We start from the raw sequence: 12392 nt of genomic DNA on the forward strand, positions 1-12392 counted from the left end.
TGGGTTCAACATTTCATTCAGTTTTGATTTATATGCTGTTTCATGTTTGATGATTGCGTTATTTTACATGTGCGTCAGCAATGCTTTATCGCTTGTTTCTGCTTCTTCTTCTCCTGTGTTTTGATCCGGAGACTCTCTACTCTTTCGGAAGATGCGTAATAGCGCCCCCTACTGTATAACTGAGAAAATATGAATTACCGGACAATTCTGTCAATGGCGGGGAAAGAGTTAAAAATAGCTGTTTTCTATGTGAATATACTTTAAAGGGATACTCCAATTTTTTTTGGAAATAGGCTCATTTTACAACTCCCCCAGAGTTAAAGGGTTATTTTGAGTTTTACCGTTTTCGAATCCATTCAGCCGATCTCCGGGTCTGGCAGTACCACTTTTAGCATAGCTTAGCATAGATCATTGAATCGGACAAGACCATTAGCATCTCTCTCAAAAAAATGACCAAAGAGTTTAGATATTTTTCCTATTTAAAACTTGACTCTCATTCCTGCGTAATAATCAAGGAACTTTGCTGCCGTACCATGAGTGCAGCAGGCGTAATGATATGACGCAGCACCTGAAAATAGTGCCCAGCTCAGTAACTTCCAACATGACCGGGACTAAGTTTGTCTAACCTATTAGACCTATTTTCAATCGCTGCGTCATATCATTACGCCTGCTGCACTCATGGTACGGCAGCAAAGTTCCTTGATTATTACGCAGGAATGAGAGTATAGTTCCTAGCCATATCAGCCTAGAAAATAGCAACTTTACATTTTCCGTCGGTCTTAGTACACGATGTAACTACAGAAGAGTCAAGTTTTAAATAGGAAAAATATCGAAACTCTTTGGTCATTTTTTTTTGAGAGATGCTAATGGTCTTGTCCGATTCAATGATCTATGCTAAGCTATGCTAAAAGTGGTATCGCCAGACCCGGAGTTCGGCTGAATGGATTCGAAAACGGTAAAACTCAACTGTTTAACTCTGGGGGAGTTGGAAAATGAGCCTATTTTCAAAAAAAGTGGAGTATCCCTTTAAAGTCTAATTTATTCCTGTGATAAAAGCTGAGTTATTACTCCAGTCTTCAGTGTCACATGATCCTTCAGAAATCATTCTGATATGATGATTTGCTGCAATAATTTTTAAGAATGTATTTTAGCACTATCAATGTTGAAAACAGTTTTTGCTGTTTAATATGTTTGTGGAAACAGATAAATCAGGATGAATAGAAAGTTCAAATGAACAGCTTTGCATCACAGGAATAAATTATATTTTACTGTATTTTTTATCTAATAAATGCAGCCTTGGTGAGCAGAAGAGACTTTTAAAAACTTTTTTAAATGAAATTATTTCAATCTTTTGACCGGTATTGTTTATAGTGAAGTCTCTCGATACAAACTTGATCATGTTTTTTAATATCATAGACATCGAAAAATACCTTGAATGTAATGCAAGTCGATTTGTATGAAGGTAGGCCGGATCTGGAGGTCAGATTTGCTCCAGTAATGTGAAAGCGTCGTTGATCAGGCGTGTGAGATTGATGTCGTGTTGATTTGTTCATGTCGTGCAGGTGAATCTGAAGGAACAGGGCCAGCTGATCCGTCAGGATGAGTTCCTGTTGACCTTCAGGAAGAAGAAATGCTACCGTCACATTTTTCTCTTCCAAGATCTCATACTCTTCAGCAAGACACGCAGAACTGACATCGGGAATGACACGTACATCTACAAACAATCCTTCAAGGTAAACCACCACGCGAACCGTCCGTGAACAGGTCAAGCTCTTTGTGTCTCGGACCTTGACGTCTCTTCCGTCCTCTCTCAGACCTCAGACATCGGCATGACCCATAACTCTGGTGATAGCGGCCTGTGCTTTGAGATCTGGTTTCGGAGAAGGAAGTCGCAGGACACGTACGTACTGCAGGCACAGAGTCGAGAAGTGAAGGAAAACTGGACCAGAGACCTGGAGAGGATCCTGTGGGAACAAGCCGTTCACAACAGAGGTGAGTTCAGACTGTATATATTCAATTATAATGGCATATATTTATAAAATTAAAAAAATGTTGGTATAGTATTGATACAGTAAGCATGAATGGTGGATATGAGGCACAGTGTGAATTAAATTAAGAAGAGTTTATTTTGATGTTTTATTTGAATTCATTTCCCCACAATCCATTGAAAAATTACTTTTTTTTTGGAAATCTAAACCATTTAAAAGTGAGAGTACTGTAAAACCTTGATTTAATGTGTGTTTAAGATTTATTCTCATTGGTGCAACGTGCAATTACTGACATTCCTGTTACCTCAGATTTATGATTATGAAATTAAAACCTTAAACCTAAGAGACAGTGATGTGAATGTTCTTGGGTGTATCAAGAATCATGAACTGCTGAGGAGTGATCTTGTATATTGAGGAATGTGAAAAAGATAAATGATAGAAGTTGAACTCCTACACACATCTGCATTCATTCATGACTCTTACCTCGGGCCTCGGGCCACATTTCCTGATAATGGTCCTTTAGATGTTTTGCATCTGTATTTTTCCTTCGAATAGTTTGCCCTGTAGATGTGCGGGAATAAAGATCAGCGGGAATCATCTATTATGCAACACCGTATGAATGAAACATTTTCATCAGTTTCACTGTAAATCAAGTCGTCAATTTTTTAGACAATTTAAAAGATAAATATTCTGAATGTTCTGATCCAGTCGGACTTCTGACCTGTAATGCTGCCGGAATCATAATCATACAATGTTCGCTCGTTGGCCAGAGGAGAACTGAACGACTGAAAAAAGAAAAACTGAGTGTTTCTTTCTCCATTCTTTCACTGATGGAGTTTTGGTTCCTTGCCACTGTCGCCTTTGTCACCATTGGCTTTTGGCTTGCTTATTTGGGGACATTTAATATTCAACAATAAAGCGGTTTGTTTTAACTGGACAAGTCCTCCGAGTTCCCCAAAGAGAAGCACTGAGACATGGGCATGTTATGATCCGCACAGCACTCATTCTGTTCCAGTAAAAACACATCAGATATCTGAATGCGCTATAGCTTGACATGCAGTAAAGTTACACTATAGAAATCAGCTTTACAGCACGAGGTAAAGTCCTGCGCCTCAAAAAAGTGTATTTTCTTTCTCCATTCTGTCACTGATGGAGTTTTGGTTCCTCGCCACCGTCACATTTTTTCACCTTTGTCGCCTTTGGCTTAGTTGGGGACATTTAATTTAATATTCAACAATATTATTGATCTGCCTGCATTGACACTGTTATATGAGAACTAGGGCCCGTTCTTCGTACGTCGCTAACTCAGTTAGCTGGATTTGATTGTTGACGATTTGGCATGATCTTGGATTGTTTGGTTCTTCAACGCTCATCCTGGACTTGCTGTCATAGCAACAGGTGCGCAAGCTTAAACCTGCTCGGGAGCAGGCTTATTTCATGTAAACAGGATTAGATCCCGGCTTTATAAGCTGAGCTGAAGTCCAGCGCAGTGCGATAGTGCATTTTCTGAGATGTATATTTTTTCTCGTGACTCGTGAGATTGTCGTTTACATTATTAATTTGTTGGAAACGCACATTTATTTTCGACTTGTCGGAGTCGGGCTTTAACTACAGCACAAACTGTTTGCATTGCCCTAAGATTATTTGCGAGTGGCTCTTTCCTTTACACTATTGGAGATGCGGAGAACTTGATGGAAAGTGCTGTCTGTCGTGTCATTCGGAGTTTACCTGGCGCTTTTAGGTTTAAAAAACAGTTTTAGGTTTTTTTGTGGCATTTCCAAGCCACTTAAAACCCAATGTTGTAAAGCAGTTTTTTTTAAAGCAGTTTTTTTTTTTAAGGCTATCATAATTTTTTATGAAGATCATGCAATCATGACGATTACAGTATATGTCACTCAGGCTTCACTAACGTGATTGGTACCATAGACTATAGACCATAGACTGCCATCAAGGCCTCAATGAAGGGGATTATGTGAACAGAAAGGGGGTTCACAATGTAAATGTGCAGCCCAGTTACTATTGGGATTCTTAATATTCCAGATTAATCAAATAAATAAAAAAAGGCAGTTGACTAAAATCTTCCATATCACAAATGTGAAAGCAAAATGGCCAGGATCTGTGCATGACTTAAGAATTTTTAGAGATTCACATTTATGCACATTATTTGAAAGTGGTAAGGAAAGTTCCACTATTAAATATCAAGCTCACTGTATTACATACACTTATGCTGATCCTAACAGAACTGCATTTTTTCATAGGTGATTATGACATGTTCCTGCAGACAGGTGTTTTATGAGCCCATTCCCTGACCCAAACCAGTTACAATGCAGCTCTAGCCAGGACAAGGGCACACAATGAAATGAACTTTGGCTAACTAAAGGGAAGATTTCAGTGTCTGAAAAGTCTGAGGGTTGCACACCTGACAGGGCCTGTGACATTGTTGCATGTGCCATATTACACAACATTGCCAAAAAAAAAAAAAAACCCTTTTCATTAAATGTTTAATCTCAAAAAATAATCTGTCTGCATACTTGAATCCTTTAAGCAAATTTAATCACCAAGCTTTCGGTCAAAATACCATCCTCAGGGCATACAAACAATGAATGTAGCAATGTTTAATAAAAGACAAATATGCTTAGTTCCTTGAGTTTTATTTCAATTGTTCTTTGTAAAGAAAAGCCAGTGGTCAAGTGCCTGCAACAAGAGATATTAGACACATGCCTCATGCAACAAATAAAAAGGAAAAGTTAGCTATACACTGCCCACCTGTAGGCCTGTGTCTCCTCTGTCTGTGCAGACTCTTCTGTCGGCCTTTTTGTAGATGTGGAATCCTGCAACTTATATTGCAGCCATAAAGCATACAAGTATAAATTAAGTAAAGTTATTTATGCACTTGCAGGTAGGCTAGTTCCTCCATATGACAGTTATCTGAGAGGGTTTATTCACTGTCCAGTGCAATGGAAACAAATGGACATTACAAAGTCTTATACTTTCTTTCTTTTGGAAAGTTAGAAAATGTCCACTTACTGCACATATTTCAGCTCCACTTTCTTGGGAACAGATACAAGTGTTGGTGTATAATGTAAAAGTGCCCAAAAGAGGAAAACACAATGTCATTACAATGAACTACACTCTGGAAAAATGTGATCAATAACTCATGGCAAAATAAAAAGTTGATCAGTTTTCACTTTCACAAGTCAAAGCAATTCATCATTACTCAAGATTTAACAGTTGAAATGACTATACAGCCTTAATTTAATGCAGCAACAAACAGTGTAGGCTATTAAGATCTTTCCTTTTGTTTTTTCTCAGCCTTTTTCTTGGTTGCTTTTATAAACAGACAACCATTTATTTAACAGTGCCTTTTATAAAAGAGACTATAATATAACAAAAAATTAACATTATGTAGAATATTTATTTATTATTATTATTTATTATTTGTTCCCATGTTCTAGTGTGGTGACTCTGACATTACAATGAACAAAGTAATTATGCAATTATTAAAATACAAAAATATAGGCTAATAAGTGATAAAAACATCTAACATGGCCACTTCTAACGGATTTAAATAGTCTGCTTTTTGCCAGCCCTCTCTCCTGGCTTTTGCAGACTTTGAGGTGTTCCCTGGCGTTTTGATTAAACATTAAAATTCAGAATAAACTTCGACTATTAGTTCTTGCTCTGCTGAGGAGAAAAACTGAGTGCGCTCTTTGGCCACGCCCACGCTGATCAGCCAATAGCAGCGTTGCTGATCAATGTTTCTACTATCGATACATATCCCCTTTTAAACCAGCGCATGAACGCGCAGTTATCTCAGATAACTTAATCCAGCGATACTAATCATAAACAACAGGTGTGTTCGAAGAACCCAATTAGCCGGATCATGATTAGCACGATGATATCATCTTGGATGTCTCATTTGATCTCGGATGTTTTAAGCAACGTACGAAGAACAGGCCCCTGAACTGAGCTGGACGATAACATTACGGTTTTCTCCAGAGCGGCTATATATATAAATGAACTAAATTAATAACTTTTTTACAACAAAAACGAACCTTTACTGAACTTACTTAAGCTGGACTATGACGCTATTTTCTTCTAGAAACAAACTTTGTTGCATTATTTGGTAACACTTTAAAACACGGATCCTTCGTTAATGAATAACTACACAGGAACAAATGAGTAACACAATATTAACAATCTAGTAACTACAATTAACTAACAAGTAACTCTGATTAACGAATTAGTAAGTAATAGCACACAGATTTAAGTGGTAGTTCACTATTAACTAATCAATAACTACTATTTTTTAATACTTCACAGAGAACTACTGAATTTTTTTTACAGATTTAAGTGGTAGTTCACTAATAACTAATCAATAACTACTATTTTTCAATACCAGAGAAATAATGAAAAAAAAATTCACAATTCATGCAAAACTAATTAATAACTAATGCAGGACAAATTACTAGCACTAGATTAACATTACTGCTAGATACTGTACACTAATTATAAATATGTAATAGCGTAGCAGACTTATGATTTGGGAAAGCTGTCAATAATTAGCCTATGCACTGCTGTCTTTTAGAGAACTATTCATAAACTAAATCATTTTTAAGAATTGTTTTTATAAATGCACTTGTCTGGAACACTTACCCTGTGGCCGATTTTCCGGCATTCCTCTGGACTGGCTTTGAATAACTAGACTCATCATGGTGAGTACTGGAACATACTGAGTCATCAGCCATCCAAATACCAGTTATTTTATTATAGCTTGAGTCATTTGAGACACTTGAGTCATTACTAGTTAGTTAACATGATCTTCACTTTAGAATACGGATCCAAATAATTAGTAGTTCCTATAGGGGTATGTAGTAACACTTGAGTCATTACTAGTTAGTTAACATGATCTTCACTTTAGAATACGGATCCAAATAATTAGTAGTTCCTATAGAGGTATGTAGTAACACTTGAGTCATTACTAGTTAGTTAACATGATCTTCACTTTAGAATACGGATCCAAATAATTAGTAGTTCCTATAGAGGTATGTAGTAACACTTGAGTCATTACTAGTTAGTTAACATGATCTTCACTTTAGAATACGGATCCAAATAATTTGTAAGTCCTATAAAAGTATGCATTAACACTTGAGTCATTACTAGTTATCATGATTCCATGCTGTAGTTACTAATGAAGAGCCAACCCGAAAGGGTAGAATCATCTAATCATTCACAGGATATATATACACACACATATTTATATATATATATATATACATATGAACAAAGAGACATACATAAAAACAATTTTGAGAGGTAGGTTAAATAATAAAATAACTGGTATTTGGATGGCTGATGACTCAGTATGTTCCAGTACTCACCATGATGAGTCTAGTTATTCAAAGCCAGTCCAGAGGAATGCCGGAAAATCGGCCACAGGGTAAGTGTTCCAGACAAGTGCATTTATAAAAACAATTCTTAAAAATTATTTAGTTTATGAATAGTTCTCTAAAAGACAGCAGTGCAGGCTAATTATTGACAGCTTTCCCAAATCATAAGTCTGCTACGCTACTACATATTGATAATTAGTGTACAGTATCTAGCAGTAATGTTAATCTAGTGCTAGTAATTTTTCCTGCATTAGTTATTAAGTTTTGCATGATTGTGAATTTTTTTCATTATTTCTCTGGGAAGTATTAAAAAATTGTAGTTATTGATTAGTTATTAGTGAACTACCACTTAAATCTGTGTGCTATTACTTACTAATTCGTTAATCAGAGTTACTTGTTAGTTAACTGTAGTTACTAGATTGTTAACATTGTGTTACTCATTTGTTCCTGTGTAGTTATTCATTAACGAAGGATCCGTATTTTAAAGTGTTACCCATTATTTTCTTGTTATCTCTGTAAAGCTGCTATATAAATAAAGGTGACTTGACTTGCAATCACAAAACATCACAGAATTCATCAAATAAATAGATAATGCTCACTGATTTTGTGTTGTAGATTTCCCTCCAAATGTACTTAACTGCTCACCAAGGCTGCATTTATTTGATCAAAAATACAGTACAGTAATATTGTGAAATATTATTGCAAATTAAAATAGCTGTTTTCTATTTGAATATATTGTAAACTGTAATTTATTTATCAAAGCTGAATTTTCAGCATCATTACTCCAGTCTTCAGTGTCACATGATCCTTCAGAAATCATTCTAATATGATGATTTGCTGCTTAAGAAACATTTATGATTATTATCAATGTTGAAAACAGTCGTGCTGCTTCATATTTTTGTGGAAGCCGTGACGTTTTTTTTTCATGGTTTCTTTTATGAATAGAACATTTTAAAACATTATAAATGCATGTACTGTGTTGAATCAATTTAATTCATCCTTGCTTAATAAAAATATTCATTTCTATACCTAAACTTTTGAGCAGTAGTGTAATTTAAAACAAATGATCAACAAGGGTTTTCTTACCTTAAGGGGTTTGTTGCAACCTTCTGCTGTTTGGTATTGTTATAAACTAAGATGATTTTTTATCTTAAAACATTGTGGCCTGGTTCGACAGACAGGGTTTAGATTAAGCCAGACTGAGACCTTAGTTCAGCTAGGACATTTAAGTCGCTTTTATAAACATGCCTTTGAAAAAAAAAAAAACATTGCTGGTGTGCATCTTGAGACAAAACAATGCAAGTTGCTTTCAGTTAAAACAGCTCAAACATGCATGTTAGTCTGGGACTAGCTTAAGCCTTGTCTGTGAACCCAGGGTGTGAGTTTTATATTTTAATCATAACTTCATAGCTTGTATATATAAGGGAGGAATGGTGGCTCAGAAGGTCCATGGTTCGAGTCTGCTGTAGTCCCCCCACAATCCAAGACATGCAGATTAGATGAATTGGGGGGTTAAAAACATCCCGTAGATGTTTGAGTGAGTGTGTGAGTGTCGTGTGATGGACTGGCCACATGTCCAGTGTATTTACTGGGATACTGGGATAGGCTCCAGCCCTGTGACCCTTCAGAGGTCGTAAGGAAGTGAGAGAAAGAGAGATTACTATGGGTACATGAAAATCCTATAGCAGGGATGGCCCATGTATTAGTAATTACCAGGGCTTGACACTAACACTCACCAAAATGTTCTCTGCATGAGTATTGTTGGTGTTACAGGGCTTGAATTTCGGCGAGTGATTGCACGTATTGCGCATCATTTTACTCATTCCCGTGAGATTTTTTCTCACACACAAAGAGCGGCACATAAAGCCGCCTCTCAGCAATAAACTGAGCTCTTTTTCGCTGCTTATTGCTCTTAAACAGTCAAAAACACACAAAATAAAAATGCCGGTCTTGGCGAGTATTCACAGTCAGTTATGTTTTAAATGAATGTAAACAGTTGAGAAAGAAAACGCATGTGTGACAGTATAATGGATCCATGTGTCAGGTCTTAAAGTGACAGCAGCCTAATAAACCTGCTGCCAAATTATGAGATAATATTAAGATGATGAGATAATTCCCCATGGTATCAATGTCAAAATTGTGGCCAGTGAAAATGTGCGGCTGGTAACTTTGGAAAACCACTGGCCACAGTGCCTGGTGAGCAAAAAGAGTTAATGTCAAGCCTAATAATCCCAAAAAGCTGAGGGTCTGTGCTGATCTTCACACAGAGATCCGGATGCAGGAGAGGGTGTTCATGGGAATCGGACATAAACCCTTCATGGATATCCAGCCCAGTGAGATGGCCATCAACGACCGAGCCATCAACTGTGCTCTGACAGGACGAGGTGAAACACCAGTCATTAGGGGCTTTCGCACCGGACGAACCTTTTCATAGTTCCTAGAACTATTGGCGGAAGTACCCGGATTTTGGCGCGTTCGCACCGCAGGAACTAGGAACGATTTTAGTTCTAGGAACTCTTTGGAGGTACTAATTTAGCTCCTACGTCAGAGTCGGGTCTAAACCAGCACTACAGGAACTATCCGTGACGTTAGTGAACATTGATTGGCCGAACGCACACGAAACACCAGCACCCGCCATTTAAAAAAAAAAAGCTGTAAACACACAGATTATAGCCTATTTATTTACTCCAATAACTAACTCTATGAACATGGAAAACAGTGATAGATTGGCATCTTAATCTTTACGCTGAGGAGAAAATCCAACGCAACTTTGAGGGGACCAAGAGAAACATGATTAACTTATGTATTTCTGCTCAGCTAGCGACACTGGACATCAACTTTCATTACTGTCTACTTTCTATGTATAACAGTTCTATCTAATAACGTATTAGACAGGACTGTTATAAACAGATCGTAACCTAATGAACACGGAGAAAGCGAGCGCTCAGTGCCGTCAAAATAAAGGTCCGCCTCGCCGTCAAAATAAAAGTCACAACATAAACTTCAGAGTTCCTACTGGCGGTGCAAATGCAACCAGGAAAAAGTTCCTAGGGGAACCATTAGTTCTCAGGGAACCAACCTGGTGGCTAGTTCCTAGAACTAACTGGTGCGAAAGCCCCTATAGTTAAACACTGACCATATCCCAGCTTTGACTAGCCTTATTTAGCTCTGTGTAATATTCTAGGTGTTCCTGTTCTCCGGTTGAACTCTTTTGGCTCGACCAGCTGTACGTCCTCCTCTGGGAGCCACTCGTCCTCCTCCTCTGGGTGGGGATCCCCGTCTCCCGTGGGCCGTCCTGGCAGTGGAGATGTTGTCCGGTACGTACACGGGACTTCAGGGATCCTGGAGGAAGATGATTTAGACCAGGAGAGTGGAAACCAGAGTGCACTTGGTACGTCCTGCTTCACAATGTCTGTTCTGAAAGTAGTTCACTCAAAATATGATTTGCAATGTCTTAAATGTGTGATCATTAGAAGTGCAATTTAAAATTTACCTTGTTTCATAATACAGATTTTGGTCTTAAAAATTCCATCTATCCATCCATCCTTCCTTCCTTCCTTTCTCCCATCCATCCACCCTTCCTTCCTTCCTTCATCCCATTCATTCATTCATTCATCCATCCATCGTTCTGTCTCTGTTTGTCCATCCATCCATCCATACAACCTTCCTTCCTTCCTTCCTTCATCCCATTCATTCATCCATCCATCGTTCCTTCCTTCCTTCCTTCCTTCCTTCCTTCCTTCCTTCCTTCCTTCCTTCCTTCCTTCCTTTCTCCCATCCATCCATCCATTAATCCATCCATCGTTCTGTCTGTCCGTCCGTCCATCCATCCATCCATCCATCCATCCATCCATCGTTCTGTCTGTCTGTCCATCCATCCATCCATCCATCCATCCATCCATCATTCTGTCTGTCTGTCTGTCTGTCTGTCTGTCCGTCCATCCATCCATCCATCCATCCATCCATTAATCCATCCATCCATCCATCCATACATCCATCCATACATCTATCCATCCATCGTTCTGTCTGTCTGTCCATCCATCCATCCATCCATCCATCCATCCGTCCGTCCGTCCGTCCATCCGTCCGTCCATCCGTCCGTCCATCCGTCCGTCCATCCGTCCGTCCATCCATCCATCCATCCATCCGTCCGTCCGTCCGTCCGTCCGTCCATCCGTCCGTCCATCCGTCCGTCCATCCGTCCGTCCATCCATCCATCGTTCTGTCCGTCCGTCCATCCATCCATCCATCCATCCATCCATCCATCCATCCTTCCTTCCTAGTGGCCAAAAGTTGTATTTATTTATTCATGTCAGATGATGGAATAAAAAATTATTGCACGCAGCAACCCTTGACCAAGATTTTTTGTCATTTACATATTATCCAAAGCGACTTACTTTGCATTTCTAGGCACACATTTACATTCTTATCAGTTCTTGCTTTCCCTGGGAATCGCACCCATGACCTTGGTGTTTCAAACGCCAACGCTCTACTGTTCGAACTACAGGAAAGCTACAAACTTATTAATATTGTCAGCTGTGAACGTAATGAAAAGGATGTATATGTTCTGCCAAATAAAAAAATCAATACTCAGGAGCACATATTGAAATATATATATGCGGTATATATTTCTAACTGCGTGTTTGTGTTTTAATGTGTTGTGTTTCAGTGGAGAGTTCAGAGTCCTCAGGAGAAAGTGTGAGCTGCTTCAGTAGTTCTGGCCACAGCTGCCCGTCTGTGATTGGTGGAGACTGTGAACACGCCCCCTCCCAGGTGCTCGTCATTGGCCCGAAAAAACAGGAACGCAACGTTGAACCCACTAACCAACCAGGCCAAACCAGGGACCAGCCATGCGCTAACGTACGGGCCTACAATATTCATCTGCTTTGCTATTATTTCTGAAACATCAGCATTGTGAATTTTGTAAAACATTTTTGACACAATCAAGCTGTTTTATAGATATTTTTCAGCTGTGTTGAGATTTGGATTATTCTGGTTATTAATATTTTCATTT

The 12392-nt window shown here is 38.5% G+C and overlaps 1 protein-coding gene across 3 annotated transcripts in view; it reads left to right on the plus strand.

Annotated features, from left to right (window-relative positions):
• The window catches only part of quob (quattro b), a 53705-nt gene that overhangs the window by 40794 nt on the left and 519 nt on the right, over positions 1 to 12392 (plus strand). For all 3 annotated transcript variants that reach the window (XM_084426860.1, XM_084426862.1, XM_084426861.1), the window contains exons 18-22: positions 1563 to 1733; positions 1815 to 1992; positions 9646 to 9762; positions 10563 to 10769; positions 12048 to 12238. In XM_084426860.1, the coding sequence (XP_084282986.1) occupies positions 1563 to 1733; positions 1815 to 1992; positions 9646 to 9762; positions 10563 to 10769; positions 12048 to 12238 (864 nt within the window). The remainder of the gene's footprint in view (positions 1 to 1562; positions 1734 to 1814; positions 1993 to 9645; positions 9763 to 10562; positions 10770 to 12047; positions 12239 to 12392) is intronic.

Source organism: Rutilus rutilus, assembly GCF_951802725.1.
Source record: "Rutilus rutilus genome assembly, chromosome: 12".
NCBI lineage: Eukaryota > Metazoa > Chordata > Actinopteri > Cypriniformes > Leuciscidae > Rutilus > Rutilus rutilus.